At 41.6% G+C, this 22,439-nt stretch overlaps 1 protein-coding gene across 1 annotated transcript in view; it reads left to right on the top strand.

Moving 5' to 3' along the window:
- PLA2G15 (phospholipase A2 group XV) overlaps nucleotides 1-14,961 on the top strand; it is a 32,019-nt gene extending 17,058 nt beyond the window's left edge. The window contains exons 3-6 of the mRNA XM_030581721.1: nucleotides 2,883-3,001; nucleotides 5,494-5,592; nucleotides 7,032-7,256; nucleotides 10,733-14,961. Of these exons, the coding sequence (XP_030437581.1) occupies nucleotides 2,883-3,001; nucleotides 5,494-5,592; nucleotides 7,032-7,256; nucleotides 10,733-11,244 (955 nt within the window). The 3' untranslated portion in view covers nucleotides 11,245-14,961. The remainder of the gene's footprint in view (nucleotides 1-2,882; nucleotides 3,002-5,493; nucleotides 5,593-7,031; nucleotides 7,257-10,732) is intronic.
- Nucleotides 14,962-22,439: the final 7,478 nt, after the last annotated feature.

Below are 22,439 nucleotides of genomic sequence, written 5' to 3'. Positions count from 1 at the left end.
TTTGGGGTGCAGGAGGGGGCTCAGAGCTGGGGCAGGGTATTGGGGTGCAGGCTCTCTGGTGGGGCTGGTGATGAGAGGTTGGTGTGCAGAAAGGGGCTCTGAGTTTTGGGGGGAGCTCAGGGTTGGGGCAGGGGATTGGGGCATGGGCTTACCTCTGGCAGCTCCCCATCAGCAGCATTGTGGGGGTGCTAAGGCAGGCTTCCTGCCTGTCCTGGCACGGCAGACCTTGCTGTGCCCCAGAAGCGGCCAGCAGCAGGTCCAGCTCCTAGGCGGAGGTGCGCAAGCAGCTCTTGCCCCCTGACACTGCCGCCCCCAGCTCCTGTTGGCTGGTTCCTGTCTAATGGGAGTGCAGAGCCGGGGCTTAGGGTGGGGGCAGTGCGCTGAGCTCCATGGCCCCCCCACCTAGGAGCCAGACCTACTGCTGGCCCCTTCTGGTGCGCAGCAGGGTGTCAGAACAGGTAGGGACTAGCCTGCCTTAGCTGGGCAGCACCACAGACAGGACTTTTAGCCTCCCGGTGGCGGTGCTGACCAGAGCCACCGTGACCCAGTGCCTTACATTCCACAACCCAATACTCGGTTGCAACCTGCAGTTTGAAAACCACTGCTCTTACCAAGTTTGGTGCTTTTAATCTAGACTAGTTGACCTGACTTGAGGTACAGGCTAGAGCTCTGTCTGGTAACCTACCCATCTTGCAGGATGCAGACTAAAATCCCTCGAGAGCTGGTAGTCCCTGACTTTGTTGAGTGTCCCTGCGTAGGCATGTCCTTAGAGATGGCCTTTTTTAATGCTGTTCCCTATAAGGCACCTCATACTGCAAATAAGTATTTTGAAGCAGATCTTATTACAACTTGGGTAAAGTCAGTTCTATTTTGTAATGTAAACATGACACCTAACTATGTTAATGGCTTCCTTGGTCTAAGACTTTAAATTGGTTCTCAAACACATGTAATGACTCATCTGCACTTCACATATACTATGTCAAAGGACAAATATAACCAGGTCACCCAACAAGGTTATAGTTGCAGTGTCAGTATACTCTTAAGTGGCTTATTGTAGCTATTTCATTGCTATTTGATGAATGACCAGAGAGAAATCTAGCAAGTAGAAGAGCCTAATAGAGAAGCATGGGTACTCAGAACACTTCCCTTTTGCTGGGGCCCTGGGCCAACAGAAATCTAACTGAAATCTAGGTTTGCATTACCTACAGGAGGTCTATTTTACAGTTAATTGTTTTGAGCATTTGTTCTCTGACAGATTACTCAAAATAGCTTAATTATTTCACTTATTGTAGAGACAAACAAATGTTTAGCTTGCAGACTTGAAGTACCAAGTAAAGCAGACTGGTTGCTGTGGGGGTAAAAAATCTGCATTCCAGACACTTCAGACCCTCCTGAGATACATGGAACCTGAACAGGAGCTACAAAATACTTAACGTCTGTCTGTCCTTGTAATCGTTGTTTCCCAAGAGGCCTTTGCTTTACTGCTGGTTATGGCTTTTTAAATATTCCTTCCAGCTGGATGGCTATTCCTAGTTAGACATGATTAGTTTACTTCTATTTAGGGCACCTATACTGAAGTCTCCTTTTAGTGCTCTGTTCTCCACTATTGCATTACTTTACTTATATTCATAACGAGTTTCTCTGGCTTCTTGCCAGACGCAGACTGACGCATCCCCGACCATACAAGGCATTTCATACTGTCGCCCTGGGACTGATGTTTGTGCCCTTTACCATACACCCAGTTTCTATAGATTGAAGATAGAGATCTATGCTCTTCTGTTCAGAAACTAAGCAGAAGAGTACAGAAAACTGTTTGCACTGTATGTAACCACTTGTGTATTGAAGTGCCCTTGTAGTAGTGCCTGGGCTTTGTGCTGTTCATGTAGGTAAGTAGCTCTTAATCCTCTTTATTGTATTCAGCAAACATAAGTCCCATCTTAGTTGAGAGCTGCTAAGTTGGTGTTCTTTGTTGCAAGGCTCCCATTGACCCAGAGTGTGGCTCCCTAAATTCCCTGTAAGCTGCGCGGCAGGCTGTAAATAGCCACGCAGCAGCTCTAAAGAGCCAGGCAGCAGGGACCTGGAGAGTAGAGAGGTAGGGGGTGAGCGGGAACAGGGGAGGGGAGCAAGTTGAGGCTTGCAGGGCTGCTGTGGGCCTCTCCCTCGGCCCCGAAGCTCCTGTGCTGCCTCCTGGCAGGCGGGAGAGAGGGTCCCATTCCCCAGAGCTCCTGTGCTGCCTGCTGGTAGGGAGAGGGCTGTGGGGAGTCCTCAGACTCCAGCTCTGGGGCAGCCTGCTTGCACCTCAAACTCCTTATCCCTGGCCAGAGCCCTCCCCTCTTCCCCCGGCATCCCAACCCTCTTCCCCAGCCAAAGCTGCCCCCCCATCCCAACCCTCTGCCTCAGCCCTAAACCCCTCATCCCTGGCCCCACCCTGCATCCCTCACCCCTTCATTCCAACCCTTTGCCCTAGCCCTGAGCCACCTCCTGCACCCTGAACCCATCATCCCTGGCCCCACCTCAGAGTCCCCACCCCCAGCCAGAGCCTCATTTTCCCCCCCCCCACATCCCAATCCTCTGCCCCAGCCCTGAGCCCCCTCCTGCATCCTGAACCCCTCGCCCCTGCACCCAACCCTCTGCCTGAGCTCCTGCTCACACCCCAAACCCCTCATCCCCAGTTCCACCCTAGAGCCCTCACCTCCACACTGCACCCTCTGCCCTACCCTGGGCCACCTCCCACACTCCAAACCCCTCAGCCCCACCCCATGTGGCTCTCACATTGAAGGTTTTTTGCCAAAATGGCCCCCACTTCAAAAATAGCGAAGAGCGCTGTGCTAAGTAGTAAGATGGTATGTCTCATATTTATTATGTTTTTCCTTCCCCCTCAGGTTAATATACAATCGAACAAGTAAGATCACAGAGCCTCCAGATGGAGTGGATGTCAAAGTCCCAGGGTTTGGACAAACATTTTCCTTGGAATTCCTTGACCCTAGTAAAAGAAGTGTTGGTATGTACTAGTTTTGTTCATTGTGACATGTTTAATACCTTTTCCATTACATCTGATATACAACACTTTAGAGGACCGCAATTTCAATTCACAGTTCCCTACTGAAGTCCAAGGAAAGCTATGTAGCATTTTTATGAAGTAGGATAGCACATGTGTTCATTTTGCTTATAAACATTAGTATTGTGTATTCACAGGGCTTTGGAGTGGAGCCCAGAGCAGTGGAGCTGCAGGTTTTTGCCTGGAGCTGGAGCAGAGCCGGAGCATAGCTCCAAAGCCCCGGTGTATTGTCCTGTCAGAGAAATATCCACCCACACACCACCACTACCACCACCAAAAAAAAATATTGTGCATATGTTACGTCATGTGGCTAACTTGAGAACTTTGTCTGATGAACAAATGGGGCAGAACCGAGTGCTCGCCAATCTGTTAAAATGTATTCAGAATTAAAATTCTCAGAATGAAACTCCAACAGTCATCCTAAAGGCTTCTGTAGGAAGTGAGACGGAGTGCATAGAAAAACCCCTCTGCAAGAGGGGCTTGACAAACTATGTGAAAATAATCAGGAAGCTTTTTTAATAATAATAAAAAACCCCTTCTCTTTGGTGCAGCAGCCCCAGGCCAGGTAGCCCTCAGTGGAATGGATTTCTATACCCACTATATGAATTTGGGAGATCTGGCACTCTTCCTTTTCTTCCCTTTTCCCTCAGAAAATTCATACAGTAATGACTCTAAATAGAGGGATAATTTCGCCCCAGCTGCTGTATCTCATGACTATGAATTCCTGAAAAAAATACATCTGATGTACTGACAATTTTCATAGCACAATCTCATTGGGAGATGCTTAAATCTCTGATCCAAAAGTTGAAGTAATGGGGGGTTAGATTTGATGTATTAGCCTGTTACTGCCACTTGTGATACAAAGATTTCTTAGACTAATACAGCAGCTCTTTCACAGAATGTGTACTTGCAGTGATGGAAAATAAATGTTGTGTTCACTTGGTGGTAGGATGATACTTGAACATCCAGTAGCCTACTTTACAAATGGGGTTTACTGGTTGACCAGAATTCATAGTGCACTTTGTCATTCAAGTCTTGGTGAGAAGAGCATATGGGAGCAGCTTGTACTTAAAAGCACAATCGGCTGCTAACTGATTTTGCTGTGTGTGATTGTCCTTTCTTGGCTGAAAGGCTAATTAATATATATCTTTTAAAATTGGTTTTGTAGCCTTAAACAGTCCGTGAAGGGATAATAGTGCATTTACAATCTCCCTCTGACCCTTTTAATATAGGACACACTTAAACAGCAGTCCCAGTTACCTTAGAAATCAGTATTTAAATCAGCCCAAACAGCTGATAGGACCTTTGGTAGAGAAGGTACTAATCTAAAATAAAAAAACCCAATTTTCATGGCCTTAAAGATGTTTTAGGCCTCCAGTTAAATGGGCTTTGAGGGATTCTGCTCTAATATGCAGCCCTGTGTCTCCAGGTTTCATCTTTTGTTGCAGTGTTTGTTTTGGATATAACTGTACTTACTCCTTTACTAGAGGGATAAATAAAAAGTTAAATAAAATGCAGTTTACCTTATCACTTGAGATAACTAGTCTGCACATACTCTGTCCATTGTTTGCTATCAAAGCATTGTGTTCAGCCAACTCAAGTGGATTAAAATTCCTAATCTTTTGATGGAAATAAAACTAGTTTCAGAGTAGTTCCTATCATAGAGCAAATCCAGGAAAAAATGTATTTGGAAGGCCCAGACTAGTCTGTACAAATGTTATCTTCCTGCAGTTATTTCGTGGTCAGCTCACTGTAAAAACTCTAGTGTACACGAGCTCTTAGAATTGAGAATAGTTTATTGCACTCTTATCTGCACATTGGTAAGCCACCATATTTATGATTAAGTGCAGCATGTACAAAAGGAAGGTAGATGGGGAAAACAAAGTTGTAGGGATTGTCTCAACAGTTTAGAGAATTTTTCAGAAGAATAAAACCTTTTTGTATCTTTGCTACATACCTAACTAACATCTTTCACTTTGCCTAATGCAGCCAGCTGTTTAAACTGTGTCTTAGGCCATGTCCAGACTACCCATCGTATCGGCGGGTTAAAATCGATTGCTCGGGGATCGATATATCGCGTCTAATCTAGACACGATATATCGATCCCCGAGCACGCTTATATCGATTCTGGAACTCCATCAACCCCAACGGAGTTCCGGAATTGACAGGGAGAGCCGCGAACATTGATCCCGCGCGGTCTGGACGGGTGAGTAATCCGATCTTAGATATTCGACTTCAGCTACGTTATTCACGTAGCTGAAGTTGCGTATCTAAGATCGATTCCCCCCCCGTAGTGTGGACCAGCCCTTGGACTAAAGTAATCTTACATTTGTATGGAGGCAGAATAATCTAACTGGAGTTAAACTTCAGTTTCACTATTGATGGATGCCCAATAAGGCTGTTGTGATGCTGATCTCTTCTTTTTCTGTCTACAGGCACTTACTTTTACACATTGGTGCAGAGTCTGGTAGACTGGGGCTACCAGCGGGATAAAGATGTAAGAGGAGCTCCCTATGATTGGCGGAAGGCACCAAGTAAATGAAGCTTCATTACCTGAATTAGTCATTTTATTGACTTCCTAGGCAGTAAATTTGGCTGGATTTATTACCCTTTTCTTCATGAGATCCCTTTTACAACCCTAATCCTGATTACAGTGACTGTTAGGGTCCTAACTCAGGGAAAACTCCACAGGAATTTTGATAAAATGACATTACACATGGAACAAAGCCCCATAAGTAATATTGGAAAGTTCTGCAGCACCTCCCTGAAATAAACCTGGTCATTAGCAAGGCATAATCCACAGGACCACAATGTTGCCTCAAAGTCTAACTCTGTTACTTAATTGCTTTGTCTGGAGAAATCGGCTCCCCCGTGTGTAGTGTCATTAAAATTCAAGGCTAAGGGGTAATGTTCAAACCTGTATGCTGCATTTACACATTCCTTTAGCTGTGTAAGAAGGTCAGACACCCTGTACTCTTTATCACACTCTAGTCTGACTTTACTATCTCCTGTCTATAGTTTGAGATAAAAAATACTCTTCATATTACATGTGAAGACAAAATGAAGCAGCAGCACATTCATGCATGTAACATTTTAGTGTCCCAGGCTGTTGCCCTGCCCTGAAGAGTTTTTAATTCTGAAAGATCTAGAACTGAGACATGGTCTTACTTTGAAATCCAGGGAACTTCTTGATGAAAATAAACAACCCTGATTGTTTGGTAACAGACTGGTCTGCAGCTGGCCTAAAAGGATTATGAGGATAGAGAGATGCATTTTATTAGGTTTTCTTCGGTTTGATGAATATTTAGTTACATGTTACAGACAGGAGTGGTATCGTCTCAGAAGGCACTAACAGGATCTCTAAATTAGCAGTGACTAGTCATGTTAAATCTTATTAAATCCATTGACAAAATGAAACAAGTTGGCAGGCAACTGCTGCCTATAGAATTTTAAAAAGGTCAAAAATACAGCTGGACTGAAATGCCATGGTTTTACTCAGTGGGCAAAAATGGGAGTTTTTCTAAGGCTTCTAACTTACTGTCTTTTAAGTGAAGAATAAAGGTGATTTTCCAAGTAGCTTCAGGTGGGATTTTCAGAAGTGCTCGGTGCTGGTCTAATTCTGCTCCCATTAAAGTCAGTGTGAGTTTTACCACTGAATTCAGCGGGAGACATTAGACCAATGTAGACTTTTTTGAAAAGCTTGCCCTTTGATAAATACATGCTACTGAGAGAGAAGCAGTATAAATAGTCTTCTGAGGTTGAAACAATTCACTTCTACATTTTTAGAAACAATTCTAAGCACATGAAAAGTGAGGAAAATTTGGCTTCTAGCAACATGCTGTTTGAATTAATGGTATGAACCTGTTCTCTTTACTTACAGCATCAAAAACTAAGCTTTTAAAGCACTGTATGTTGAAAGACTGGCATTTGCAGACAACCTCTCTACTTAACTATACTGTCTTGATATTTCTAGATGAGAATGGAGACTATTTTGTGGCCCTTCGGAAGATGATTGAGTTGATGTATGAACAAAATGGAGGTCCTGTGGTCTTAATTGCCCACAGTATGGGTAATATGTATACTCTATATTTCCTCAACCATCAGACTCAGGATTGGAAAGACAAGTACATAAAGGACTATGTGTCACTGGGTGCTCCATGGGGAGGAGTGGCTAAAACCCTTCGTGTGCTGGCTTCAGGTAGGTAACCTGCTTAAATACTTGAATTTAAATGGAAGCTACCACAGGATGTTAGTTACTGTTAACCATAGCATTAGAGAACTGAGTTTGAGATGCTATCAACTTTCAATTAAAAAATGGCTTTCAGCCCATAAGCTTATAACTGCCCCAGTTTCAGGCATGATTTCCAAACTCCATTCTCCTTATATAGAATATGGTTGAATTTTTGTATCCCAGTATTGAGCTGTCCTGTTTCCTTCTTTTTGGGATGATGGAATTGGGGCACAAGGGGCTATTCCAAGCTCTTATTATTCTCAATTTTGTATTGCAAAACTGACTTGGAAGCTTCTAATTGCAGACTTGGCAGTTCTTGAGGTATGTGGAATCCTGACTGATGGCAGAAGCATGGCCACCTGCAAAAGTCTTTGCAAGGCGCACACACCTTAACATTTTAAAGTGGTTTTTAAGAGAACAAATCTCTCAATGTGTGGCATTATATATTGGTGATACTGTTTGGTAGCTGAAGTGAATATCAAAGACGCCTGCCATGAGATTTAAATTTCCTTATCCTCATTTTGTTTAATACAGACACTGTTCTATCACTAATCTTCAAAGAATTGCTCCTGAGTAAAAAGAACATACAGTACACAGTGTACCCTTTTGTAATTTCAGAATCATATGGTCATGCCTAAACATCTCCTGTAGCAGAGGGGTGAATTAACTTTTGCATATTGCTGCTTAACTATTGAGACCTTTGGCTTCCTTCTAGTTCACTACTAACTTACGATAGGTTTGTTTGCAGTTTTTGTTCCTGAAACACTTTTTACATCAAGAAAATTAGGAAGGACATATACCAAGGTGCTTATGAGGAGTGGGTGCTTCAAAAAAACATTTAATGTGCTTAAATAAGGCACTTGTTTTGAATGGGAATGTACAACTCAAAGCCACTAATTAAAAAGCTGAAAATGCATATATCCTTTGGGTGCCTACAATTGTTTATTTTTGTCAACATAGCATTGCAAAATTGATTTCCCTCCCCCAAATAGCATCCTGTGGCTTGCAGGCTTCTGCAGAAACTGACTTTTTCATGTGGTGTACTCTAAATATTCAGAGCAGGAGGCTTTACTGGATAACTAATGTTGCATGGTGTCCAGGTGATACAGGATGTGAGCAGAATTAAACAGCACCACTTAGGATCTCCCCATACTTAGTGTTTTGCTGCTTTCTTGTTACTGCATGAGCAATATTTATTGTATGTAGCATCTCATCACAAAGTGGCTGTTCGTACATATGCATAAGAGAAGAATCACTTCAATTTCTACTGAAATACACCATCACTGGGACAGGATGTAGTCACTAACAGTGTACAGCAGCAGGAAACAGTATCAACAGGAAGTGAACAATAGTGCAGGGGAAAGTTAGGTGGGCAGAGTGTAACTGACAATGTTGCAATTAATATGTGTTAGGCTTTAGCGGCAGGTGTGCCTTTTGAGGCACAATTGAACTTTTTATGTCATACAAAAAGATAAAGCAAGGGAAAAGTGTTTAAGCACAAGTCTACTAACTGCTTTCAAATAAGCTACAAGGAACAACTTCCATGTTAGTCAAGGTAGAAAACATTTTCCTCAGGAATGTGACAGGAGTATCTTCAGGACCTTGTGGTGGTCACTCTGCTCTCTTCCAGTTTCCTTTCTTAATCAGATTCAGGTGGTGGTATGTTGACCATTAGCTGCAATTATATGGAAATGCTGGTAAGCATAGTTAGGGCACCAGTGGTATTGTGTTACAGCCCTCCTTACTGTACCAGAGAATCAATAGTGCCATCTAGTGAGTTTAAAAATACAGCATATTTTTTGCAAATTAAAAACAATTAAAATATCTTTTTTTGGTTGTTTCACATTCTTCCTGCACACTTTGGGTGGTATTTCAAGGCATTGTATAGCTGTTGACTTGGTATATATACTACATTTTGCAAGATGGTGGGTTTTTTTGTGTTTTTTGGGGGGTACAGCATGGGTAAGTGTTCAGAAAGTGCACTTGTTCATGTATAGGAGCATCCTATTTACTTTCTTCTGGGTTACTTACACTCTTTTACTCCTGGGGGAATTCTGCAACAAAAAATTAAATTCTGTACACACTATTTTCAAATTCTGCAAATTTTATTTGCTGAAATAACACCATATAATCACACCAGTTTCAATTATTTTTGATCATTTATTTCAAAATACCTGTCAGTAAGCATGCCTGTACCAATATAGCCCACAAAAAAGATTCAGGAAATGTTTTTTGACAAATAGATTCCTTACTAGGCATATTAATACAGAACTCTGAGTAATTCTTTTAACTACAATACAGAACCATATATCCTGCACCCCTCAAAAGCAGTGCAAAGACTTGGGAGATTCAGGGGTAACGGAGGAACTGAGGGAGAAGGAAGTAATTACTGGGAAGGAGCCTGCATGTGAACTTGGAGGGTTGTTGGGTGTGAATGGGAAAAGTATGGAACAGGGTTTTTTTTGGGTGGTGGGTAGAAGGGAGAGGGATTGTTAGGGAGCTTCTCCCATGCAGACCCTGACTGACCCCTACCCTCTCCCATTGTCAGGCACATCTCCCCCTGTGCCCATGTGTTCCTGCCCACATGTCCCTCCACCCCCACTCAGACACCCTCTCTCCACATCCCTATGTGGCCCTACACGCCGTGGCCCTGTCCCCATATGTGTCTGTGCCTCCACTCAGCCCCCACTCACCCCCACCTCATGTGGCCCTGCATCTCTACTCCCATTCAGCCCCTGCCCCAGCCTGTCCACCATCACCAGCCCTTATGAGTCCCGTCTGACTGCTGAGCAGCCCCACACTGTCTTGTCTCCCCATAGCATCTGTCTCTTGACCTGGCCCAACAGTCGCTGTGAAGAAGGCAGACTCTTTCTCCTCCCTCACTGGCCCAGAGCTGCTGCTCTGTTCTATCACTGAACTGTGAAAACCTGGGTGTCCACCTTGTTTCTTCTGCTGTCTCATGAGATCTCTTGAACGTACAGGGGGTAACACCAGCCTGTTCTCCCAACAAAAACATTAAGGGAAGAGTGTCCCTGTGAATCACTGCAAAATCTGCACCTGTGATTCCTTTAGAAAAAGAATTTTAAGATAGTTTTACAGATGGCCAGAACGATTGCCTAATGATTGATGATGTGAAGAAGTTTTGGGCCCAAAGCTCCCAAATGAGCCCAAGTCGAAAATATTTTCTTCTTAAAGAATATGTCAGAAGGGTAGCCTCAGGAAAATGCCATTCGGTCAAGTAATTTGTTCCTCTTTATAAGGTATAAGCAGATATTGGAATTGTATCTACAGTATTTAAAACATCCAGACTGTTTCCTACTAGTGATTAATGTATTTCCAGTCAAACTCTAAGTAAGGAAAGTAGGTTCCTCATTCATTCCATCATTATAAGCAGTAATTGATATTTTAGTGTACAATAAATAAAACAAAAATCTATTTTGTAGGTGACAACAACAGGATACCTGTCATCAGTTCACTTAAGATCCGAGACCAGCAGAGATCTGCAGTTTCAACCAATTGGCTGCTCCCCTACAATTACACATGGCCTCCAGATAAGATCTTTGTAAGCACACCCACAGTTAATTACACTCTCCAGGATTACCAAAAGTTCTATAAGGACATCAACTTTGAGGACGGCTGGCTCATGAGACAAGACACTGAGCCCTTGGTCTACCAGATGACACCACCTGGTGTGCGTTTGCACTGTCTCTTTGGCACTGGTGTAGAAACACCTGACTCATTCTACTATGAGGCCTTTCCTGATAAAGAGCCCAAGATCTATTACAGCGATGGTGATGGTACAGTGAACTTGGAGAGTGCCTTACAATGTAAAAAGTGGGTGGACATGCAAAAGCAGGAGGTGATATTGTCTGAGCTATCAGGAAATGAGCATATTGAGATGCTGTCTAATGCTACAACTATTTCCTATGTGAAAAAACTTCTTTTTGATTTGTGACACTCCATGTGGACAGTGTTTTTGTTTTGTTTTGTTTTTTTTCCTCCATCACCTGTGATGCCTTCCCTTAAGTGAGGGGAAAATGCCTTTTGATCCTTTGGTTTTAAAACACTTGGATTATTTATTTGGTCTCTTTTCAGGCCGTGTTCAGAAAGCTGTTTGTCCTTAATGATCACTTGCCTCTTGGATTAGTGTTCATAATGCATCATAGTGTTTCACGTTCTAAAGGCTTGGTCATATGTGCATTCTGGTGCTGCTAGACAAATGTCCAGTGTTCATACAGAAGTTCACTTGAACATTTTTCACACCCTATGTGCAATATGTGCAGCCTACACCGGTTTTTACTTGTGATCTTTGGAGAGCTGGGGTGAGGAAAACAATTGCTTGCTGGTTACTGTCAGTTCTGTACTAAAGCAAGGGAGAGGTTGTGAAGGATTTTTTGAGTACAGGAACTTTCCAAAAGGGTCACAAGTTCTGAATCATTATCCATAAATAAGCTAGTAAATATGAAGGTCTAAGCAGGTGTTATAGACATGGAGTTAAGATATTGCAGGACTTTGGTCATATCCAGCTTACCTGTTTCTTCATTTGTACTGCTGCTGGAGAAGAGGGAAAGTGCATTAATTACCTGAAGTTCCTTATCTGATGTCTTGGAAAAATTGAAGAGAATCCAGTTGTCCTTAACTTTAGTAAGTTGATGACTTAGCATCAAGAGTCTAAGGCTGCTGGCTTCATGCTTTAGATTTCCCCCCCTTAATTAAAAAAATTAAAATAAAAGCTTAGTAGTTGTCACTCCTCGTACAATGGCTGTGGCTGCATGGTGTGTACATTGAAATCCACAGGAACTTGGTATCAGCAAATTTTGTGAAGTGCTGACTTCGCTTGTCAAAGTGACAAGTTATCTCCATTAGTTCAAATGGTAATAGAGTTCAAAAAAACCAAAGCCCCCTCCTACTCAAAACAAGTAAAAATTAAAGTTCCCACAATGGGGAAAAACCCCTTTGTATGTATCTTGCTTTCAGCAAGTAAAATTCTGCTGTGATCCAGTTTCCAGCTAACTAACCATCTCTCCTACTGGATCAAAATTATGTTTAGATGAAAAAAAAAAGCTTAGAACTGTAGAGTATTTATAGAGTAAAATCTTTCCTGTAGGGGTAATGAGTTCTTAATTTGGGTTGAGAAACATTTAAAAGGGGCACTATGTATTAGGCCCCGAAAATTGTATAGCATGCAACCCCTCCATGAAACAATACTTCTGTAGCTTAATCATGGTAGACCACTTGGCATTGCATTTTTCAGAAAACTGCTATGAACGCTTCCAGGGTGCAGGGTTCTTCAGAAAAAAAGTTACCTTAAGAGTTATGCTTATCAGAAATCCTACAGAATTAAGAATCCATTCATTTCTAATGATAGGAGATTGCAGTTGTATAAAAGGTAAAGTTAAACCATTCTTGTAGTGCATAGAGGTTGTTTGCTGCCATTGAAATCTTTGATTAGGATGTGCTGATCTAACAGCTTTCTCTCATGAGTGTTTGCAACTGCACAATGTTAACACTCTGGCACAGGGTGGATCTAGAGTGCTCAAGGTTCTAATGTATTTTGCATTAGCTAATCACTTCTAGAAATCCTGACTGGGATCACTGGTAAGTTAAATATCTCCCTGTACAGAAGAGAGAATAAGACTAACTCCCTGTCTCTGAGGGAGGAGCAGCATTTCCCAGTAGAATTGAAGGTTTGTCTCTTGGAATCACTTACTCAAGATCTAGTGCTCGGCAACTATATGGCTCAGACTTTTCTGCCTCAGCTGTGTGCGCTAGTCCACTGCCAGATCTGAGTTGCCCACTGGCTATGTGTAACACATGGCTGAGTGCTTAAATCTTAGATGAAATCCTTTTAGTCGGACTGTTTTTTGGTATGCTTCTGCAGATTGCTGTACCAAGAACCACAGTTCTAGTCTAAGGCTCTTCATATGGTCTAACTCCATTGTGAACAAACTACTGTAAGACTGGTCTGCAGTACATACAACTATGCAAAGCAACTGATTCAAAAGTCCAGCTTTTTCAAATCTATGATACTTACCCAGGTAGACTGTAAGCTTGCTAACTAGCACCATTATGGGAGGAACTGGAATCTGTACTGGCTCCCAGCATAGACTGAAGAGTATGGGTAGGGCTGTAGAAAGGACTCAGGCTCCACCTGGTCTGGAGGATTTTTTTTTTTAGAACTGGTTTATTTACGAAGCTGTCCAGCGCTGTGTGCTTAATCTGTAAAATGCTTAAAAATCTACAGCAAGAGGTTTCTTTGGCTTTGGTATTCTGTACACTTGAAGAAGCAGAAACATTGACACTTCTAAAAGAGCTGCACCAGATTATTTTGTTTTGATTTAGCATTTGATATTTACTGTATTTTCTCTCTTTGGGAAATGCACAGCTCTGTGTTTCTAGCTAATTCCATCTCATACTTTTACCTTCATCCCAATGACCCTTTAGTCCACACTCACTTAGCTTTCCATTAACAGATGGACCCTCCAGTTGCTTTTTGTGCTCAATAAGTCTGCTTTCTTGCTTTTACTTAACACTGGTAAAGTGGATTTGACAGCCCTTCAAACTTGTAGACATGCTGTAATTTGTCAGCATAAATCCTTGTTCCTTTCCTGAGCAGAATTGCACACCTCTTACATTAAAGTGTGACTGTGGAGGACTCCGTAGTTAAAGTATTCACACATCTGATGATTACCTGGTTGGGGGTGCTTTGTAAGATGGATCACAATTCTGATTTCTCATTTTCCATCAAATCCTCCTGAGCTCTGCTCTTTTCTCTACCATGCAATCCCGGGATAGAGATGTCCTCAGTGTGAAATAAATGGAGTACCTAAAATACAAGGGTATACATCCCAAAAGGTGGAAGTAGTTAAATTGTGCATTTCTCTTTTCTACTAGAAGTCTGTTTTCTTTATTGCATGACCCTCTGCATTAGAGGGCAAACCCAAGTCTATTTAGAATCACTTTAGTAGGGTTGGTTGCAGTGTTTTTATAGCCATGTTGGTCCCAGGTTATCAGTCAAGATGGATGGCATGTAATATCTCTTGGACCAACTTCCATTAGTGAAAGACACGCTTTCAAGTTTACACAACTCTTCTTCAGGTTGGCTGTAAGACTGTTAAAGTATGCAGTCTTAAGTATTCTACATTCTTGTGGAGAAACTAGTCTGAGGAAATAATTATTGCTGGAAAGAGGAAAATTACTTACCATTTGTGAATGTCTATTTTTCTCCTAACCTTCATTTTCAGGATATTTTCAGAAACCAAAAGTAGTTAAGGACCAAAATGTATTTTTTTATTTACAACAAAATGTAAAGAGAATGCTGGAGGAACTTCAGCTGTTACTGTAGTGCTGCTGCAGGGTCCCTATGTGATTCTGCTCGGAACAGAAGATTTTAATATCAAGCAATAATTGCAAAGGAGTTGCAGGCCAAAGGAAGGAATATTTGGTATTAAGATATTTCTTGGAGCAAGGTGTATTCAAGACCCTCTTAAATTCAGGGAATGTTTGGCAGTTACTTTGCTGCTCTAAATTTAACAGTATTTTATATGGAACATGATCTGGTGAGACCCAGCATTTTATATATTTTCCTCTTTGTGTATGAATGACTGAGTTACAGATTTTTGCATATTTTATTGTCAGACTTTGATAACAATAAACTTTATCTAATATTGAATGCCTTTTGTCATGGATAACACAACTACAGATGCCGCTTTCTCTCTCTCAAATGTGCTACAAGTCGTGAATGTATTCATGCTTATTGCTGCTTAAAAGGTAGCATTTATCTAAATTATAAGCTAAACCAGATAGCAGCATTGCTTCCTTCCAATGTACAGCAACCTCTTGCTTTAGAAGGGAAACTGAAAATACAAATACTGTCATCATTCTGCATTAAAGTAAATGCTCAAGTCAAACCAATTAGCACAAATTGCCAGTATTACTCGATATGAGCGGAAGCTTTCATCCATAGTTTCCAACCTGTTCCTCTTAGGCCTTGTCATAACTTTAGTCCCAGATTTGGACCTTAGCGTCCAAAATATGGGGGTTAGCATGAAAACCTCCAAGCTTAGTTACCAGCTTGGACCTGGTACTTGCTGCCACCACCCAAAAAATTAGAGTGTTTTGGGGCACTCTGGTCCCCCTGAAAAACCTTCCCTGGGGACCCCAAATCCCTTGAGTCTCACAACAAAGGGAAATAATCCTTTTTCCCTTCCCCCCTCCAGGTGCTCCTGGAGAGATACACAGACACAAGCTCTGTGAATCCAAACAGAGTGACTCCCCCTCTCCGTTCCCAGTCCTGGAAACAAAAGCACTTTCCTCTTCACCCAGAGGGAATGCAAAATCAGGCTAGCAAATCCAACACACACAGATCTCCCCCTGATTTCTTCCTCCCACCAATTCCCTGGTGAGTACAGACTCAATTTCCCTGAAATTTCCCAGAAAAGAAAACTCCAACAGGTCTTAAAAGAAAGCTTTATATAAAAAAGAAAGAAAAATACATACAAATGGTCTCTCTGTATTTAAGGTGACAAATACAGGGTTAATTGCTTAAAAGAAATATGAATAAACAGCCTTATTCAAAAAGAATACAAATCAAAGCACTCCAGCACTTATATTCATGCAAATACCAAAGGAAAGAAACCATATAACTTACTATCTGATCTCTTTGTCCTTACACTTAGAAACAGAAGATTAGAAAGCAGAAACTACTTCTCCAAAGCTCAGAGAAAGCAGGCAGACAGAAAACAAAGACCCCAGACACACAATTCCCTCCACCCAAAGTTGAAAAAATCCAGTTTCCTGATTGGTCCTCTGGTCAGGTGCTTCAGGTGAAAGAGACATTAACCCTTAGCTATCTGTTTATGACAGGCCTCTTGTCTCAGTAGCTTTTCTTCAAATACATTGACTTGTTTATAGGCCTCTTAGATCAGTGGTGACACAAAAATTGTGGGGGTGCAATTGCTGGAGATATCCCTTCATCTTCTGCCCTTTTACCTTCCTTCATGTAGTTTGACAAAACTGTCATGATAGGGATTGGGGAAGAGGCTGCAGGAGTAGTTTCATTTGGGCAGATCAGGCAGGTGTTTAGAAAGGAGAGAAACGTGTGTGGTTGTTTTTTGTTTTCCTTCCCTCTTAAGAAATCAGTGAAGGGTGGGCTGGGAGAACAGTATTTACCATGTATCCCCTTTGCTGTTTTCTAGTCATTTCAGTTTAGCTCATGGCTTTGTTCCTAAATGACCAGGTTTTTAATGTCCTTTATTTTAATTCTACCTTATAGTTCAGTTCTGTTCTCTTTTTTTTGTACGGCTCTGATTTCCTCTCTTATTCATTCCTCATACTGTCATTTGTTTTTTCCTAACTTTTTCCTCCAAGTTATACCTGCTTTCTCTCCACTCAACTTCAGCTGTTCACCCTCACTTTTCCTTTAAATCTGTCTTGGTACTTCCATTTAGTTTTCTGCATGATAGAGCAAGTTTCTTGACAGCAAAAATGACTACTTTTTGGAGCAGTTAGTCCTGGAACCTACAACAAGAGAGATGATTCTTGATTTAGTCCTAAGAAGAGCACATGACCTGGTCCAAGAGATATAGCTAAACTTAACATCCCTGGGGGGAGGGGAGACACATCAAAGAAGCCCACCACAGTAGCATTTAACTTCAGAAAGTGGAACTATACAAAAATGACAAAGCTAGTTTAATGGAAATTAAAAGGAACAGTCCCAGAAATGAAAACTGCATGGAAACTTTTTAAAAACCATAATAGACATTCAAATTAAATGTATAACCCAAATTAAAAAAATTGTAAGAAGGTCATAAATGTACCACCACAGCTGAACAATAAAGTAAAAGAAGCGGTTAGAGGCAAAAAGGTATCCTTAAAAAAATTGGAAGTCAAATCCTACTAAGGAAAATAGAAGGAAGCATAAATTCTGGCAAGTGTAAAAGTATATTTAGACAAGTAAAGCAAGAATTTGAATTGCAACTAGCAAAAGACTAAAAAACTAACAGCAAAGTCCATCAGAAGCAGGAAGCTTGCTAAACAATGTGGAGCCACGGGATGATTAAGGTGCTAAAGGAGCACTCAAGGAAGATAAGGCTATCGTGGAGAAGGTGTATGAATTCTTTCCATCAGTCTTCACTGCAGAGGATGCGAGGGAGATTCCCACTCCTGAGACATTCTTTTTAGGTGACATCTGAGGAACTGTCCCAGATGGAGCTGTCATTAGAGGAGTTTTTGGAACAAACTGATAAATCAGAGAGTAATAAGTCACCAGGACCAGACGGTATTCACTCCAGAGTTCCTTCAGAACTCTGATATAAAATTGCAGAACCACTGACTGGGGTATGAACCACAATCATTTAAATCAGTTTCTGTACCAGATGACCAGAGGATAGCTAATGTGACCCCAATTTTAAAAAAGGCTCCAGAGATGATCCAGGTAATTACAGGCTGATAAACCTAATTTCAGCAGCAGGCAAATTGGTTGAAACTATAGTAAAGAACAGAACTATCAGACACACACGTGGAAGAGTCAGCAGGGCTTTTGAAGAGGGAAATAATGCGTCACCAATCTATTAGAATTGTTTGAGTGGGGGTCAACAAATGTGGACAAAGGTGATCCAGGGGCTATAGTGTAATTAGATTTTCAGACAGCCTTTGACAAGGTCCTTCACTGAAGGTTCTTAAAGTAAGCAGTCATGGGTTATGAGGGAATGTCCTCTCATGGTTTGGTAACTGCTTAAAAGATAGGAAATAAAGGGCAGGAATAAATGGTCCATTATCAGAATGGAGAGAGGTAAATAGTGGTGTCCCTCAGGGGTTTGTACTGGGACCAATGTTGTTTAACATATTAATAAATGATCTGGAAAAAGGGGTAAACAGTGAAGTTGAAAAATTTGCAAACTATACAAAATAATTCAAGACAGTTAAGTCCAAAGCAGACTGCAAAGACTTACAAAGAGATCTCACAAAGCTGGGTGACTGGGCAATAAATATCAGATGAAATTCAATGTTGATAAATGCAAAATTATGCACATTGGAAAACATAATCCCAAATATAGACCCCATCATTTTGTGTGTATATTAGCTGTTACCACTAAAGAAAGATCTTGGCATCATTGTGGATAATTCTCTCAAGACCTCTGTTCAATATGCAGCAGCAGTCAAAAAAAACCTAAAAATCTTAGGAATTAATAGGAAAGGGATAGAAAGTATGACAGAAAATAGCATTATGCCTGTATATACATCCATGGTGTGCCCACATCTTGAATACTGCATGCAGATCTGGTCACCCCATCTCAAAAAGATAGAATTGGAAAGGCTACAGTGAAGGGCAACAAAAATTATTAGGGTTATGGAACAGCTTCCATATGAGGATTAATTAAAAAAATCTGGGACTTTTCAGCTTGGAAAAGAGATGAGTTAGAGGGACATGATAGTGGTCTATACAATCTTGACTGGTGTGGAGAAAGTGAATAAGAAAAGGTTATTTACTCCTTCACATAACACAAGAATCAGGAGTCAGTCACCCAGTGAAATTAACAGGCAGCGGGTTTAAAACAAAATGAAGATGCTGTGAAGGCCAAAACTATAACAGGGTTCAAAAAAGAACTAGATAAGGTCATAGAGGATAGTTCCGTCAATGGCTATGAGCCAGGATGGACAAGGATGCAAAAGTATGCTCTGAAGTGTCCCTAGCCTCTGTTTGCTAGATGCTGGGAATGGGCTACAAGAGATGGATTGATTACCTGTTCTGTTCATTCCCTCTGAAGTATCTGGCATTGGCCATTGTTGGAAGACAGGATACTGGGCTAGATGGACCATTGGTGTGACCCAGTGTGGCTTTCTTACAGTAAGACAAGAGTTTCAGGGAGAAGACTTCTGGGGACTTAATCTTGATTTTCTTTTTCCCTACTCCCCCTTGTCCCTTTAATACAACACTCTTGTAAATTCTGCAGGGAACCATTTTGAAGCCTGACATGTGCCAGGCATTTTGGACATCTCTTGACTATGTGAATAAAGTCCCCTAGTGGCAGCCAGTTGTATTGTACCTCATTTATTGATGGGCTCTTAAGCCCCACAGGTATTTAGTTAGCAAGTCCTTGCACTGTTTACTCTGTCTTCTGCCAAGTAGTTTAACTAATTTAACTTAAACCTCCAAGTATTAATAATAGCTCATTGTACGTAAGACTAGTATAAACACATACCTATTTCAGATCTAAAGTTTGGTTATGTTTGTAGGCCTAGAAGCCGGCTTCTTTGCCCAAAGCAAATTCAAAACACCGGCTAGCAAATGAAAGAACACAAAAACATGGTTTGCTCCAAGTCTTTACTAACCTTGTGTTTCAAAATATGCAGCATTCCTGGTCAGGCGCAGACAACCTTTATCAGAACTTGAACATACACACCTGTCACATAAGCATAACTAACCTGCAGTGTGTACCATTCCATCCAGGTCGGTCATGCTTATCAAGCTTTATAGAGCTGATATCTCCTTTCATAAATTTTAAGAGAACAAACTGGAGAGCTCAAACTGTGATAGTTAAACCCTTGGTACCTTCCAACAAACTTTATCCGATGCCAAACATTTAAATGATACACTTCAGGACAACAACTTCTGCCAAGCAGAAAAGATCTCATGGGGGGGAGGGGAGGGAAAGTGAGGATGGAGATTCCAAATGGAAGTGGTGCTATTAATTCTAGAACAAGAAAAATTAAGCAATGTATACTTTACCTACTGTTCATTAGCATCAGTATAGCAAATGATCTTCTTGATTTTATTCAAAGAGCAAATACCATAAAAGGAACACTAAAACTACCTCTGACTGTAAGCTTTGGCAAGACTGTTGATGTAGGCTGTAGTGGTTTTTAGTCACTGGGATCTCCTCTTTTGCTGTGATAGGGAGGTTGTAAGGTCACAGTTGTGATAGAAACACACCATTCTGTTGGCACTAAGGGGCTACTATCTTTGAATGGATCTTTAATGGCTCCTAGTGGATCAGATTACTGTTATACCAATGAAAATGGTCCACAGTAATTATCATGCATACCCTGCAGTTTATTCAAGAAGGAATTACACAATTAGTAAAGCACAAAACTCCTATGTTAGACATTAAATAACTATACATTCCTCTCAGCAAGCCTCTCTTTCACAAACATACATAAATAGGCCCTGTGCTAGCCTCACACAGTTCCTGCTTGTCAAACAGAGGTTGTGGTTACCAATTCTATGGATGATGACTTCCCTCCAGGTCTGGTCTCAGCCCTAGGCTCTGTCTCAGATTTCCCTTGAGGTGAGTCCCAGCTGCCTGGAAAACCTTCTGGTCACAGTTCTACTCGAGCCCATGGAGCAGAGTTTTGGCTACTCTGTCTAGCAACTTCAAGTGTCAGTTAAGGAATCATCTCTCCAGTAATTTACTTTGCTTGATTCTTATACTCAAAGGAGTCACATGTCTCAAAAGCATCCCCAGTGGGTGTGTAGTTATTAATTTTAGCTGATTAGTATTTTTGGAAGGGGTTGCAGGGGTACCAAACAAAGACCAGTCCATGTTTACTCACTCATCAATCATTCACTCTGGCTCTCTGTGTGGTGTTCTTATAGGGTCACTACAACCAGGTTAACCTGTGCGGCATGCTGGAACTTTATGCATGTGATATTTACTTTTGCATGGGCCCATATTTGCTGACTAACAGGTTCAATATTGATCATACATGCAGGCTTTGCCAGTCCTTTATCAAATCTGCTTCTGCTTAAAGGGGCTCCGCTCCCAGGATCCTCTGCAGTTTTCAGCTATGCTTAAGTCATGTCAAGTTATGCTCACACCATTCATTCAGCATGGTCACACCAATCTGGCATCATCCCAACACATTCCACAGTGACAAGCATCCTAATCCAGTTTCCCTGCACCAACCTGTAAAAATTTCTGCCTAGTGACCAAATTCTTATTCCCTTTCTTAGCAGCCAGATACCTCTGGCATCAAGGGGTCCTCATCTTCCCTTATCTTAATGACTGGCTGCTGGCAGTGCGATCCAGATGTGAGCCCCAAGCATTGACTTCCATGCTGCTTCTACTCCTTTGCTTCCTGGGGGTGAATGTGTGGCACTCTGTACCTCAAAGCAGCACCCTGAAACCTCCATATTCACCACTGTCATATAATAATATGCTTATATCATTGTTATGACATACCAATGATATATACTATGTAGTTATGTTTTGTACAAAGTATGCCTTGTGAAGTATCATTTTAAAAGTCTTGATCTGTTGAATATTAATATCCTATTGGATTGTATGTGCTAGCATTGTATGTGAAGTTATGAAGTTTTGTTGTGTGTGTTACTGAAATATGTTGTGAGGTTGGGAACACCCACAACCAGGCTTTCAGGTAAAACAATGGAATAGCTAGACATGCTGACAGCCCACTGAAGGGAATCCACTTGCCCAACGATCATCTCAGAGACAGTATATATACATATGGAGACTGCTTGACCCATGTCATAGCAAAAGATCTTAAAAGAAGAGGAAATGACATCATGACTTAGCCTCTCTCTCCTCCCCCTACCCCCAACTCAACACCTGGAAGAAATGTATGGAGGACAAAGACTTTGGACTGGGAGGGAGTCCTAGCCTGTGTGTTGAGAATCTGTGATCTGTTTGTACCATCTATCAGGGCGAGACACTGTTTGATTCAAATCCTGTTTAGTTTATAGAACTTAGACTGCAAATTTATTTTATTATTAGAAAACCAACTTTGATCTCTCTGTTTGCTACCTAAGGTAAGTGCAGTACCTGCCAGAGGTCTGTAGCTTGCCAACAGCATCGAAGTGTGAGGGGGATACTAGAGTGGTGTGACAGAAGGCTCTGTGGTCACACAGTCCAGGTTTCACTCCAGGAGCCCCGTCAGTGTAAATGTCAAAAAAATTGACCAACTCCACACAGTCTCTGGAGTTCATCAACATGGTCTTTGGGTGTGCCTACCTACCATGGGACAGGTTTCTGGCCCTATTAGAACTGATTGCTTCGGTGACCTTCAATCCTTCTATTGCCTCCAAAATTTGCCTTTCTCTTCTTGGCCACATGGTGGCATGCACATATGTCACTGTCTTCGCTTCCTCTGTCTACAGCTGTGGCTAGAAGGAGCCCATTTTCTGATGCT

This window comes from Gopherus evgoodei, chromosome 12, assembly GCF_007399415.2.
Source record: "Gopherus evgoodei ecotype Sinaloan lineage chromosome 12, rGopEvg1_v1.p, whole genome shotgun sequence".
NCBI lineage: Eukaryota > Metazoa > Chordata > Testudines > Testudinidae > Gopherus > Gopherus evgoodei.
This window is presented reverse-complemented; position numbering and strand designations above follow the sequence as displayed.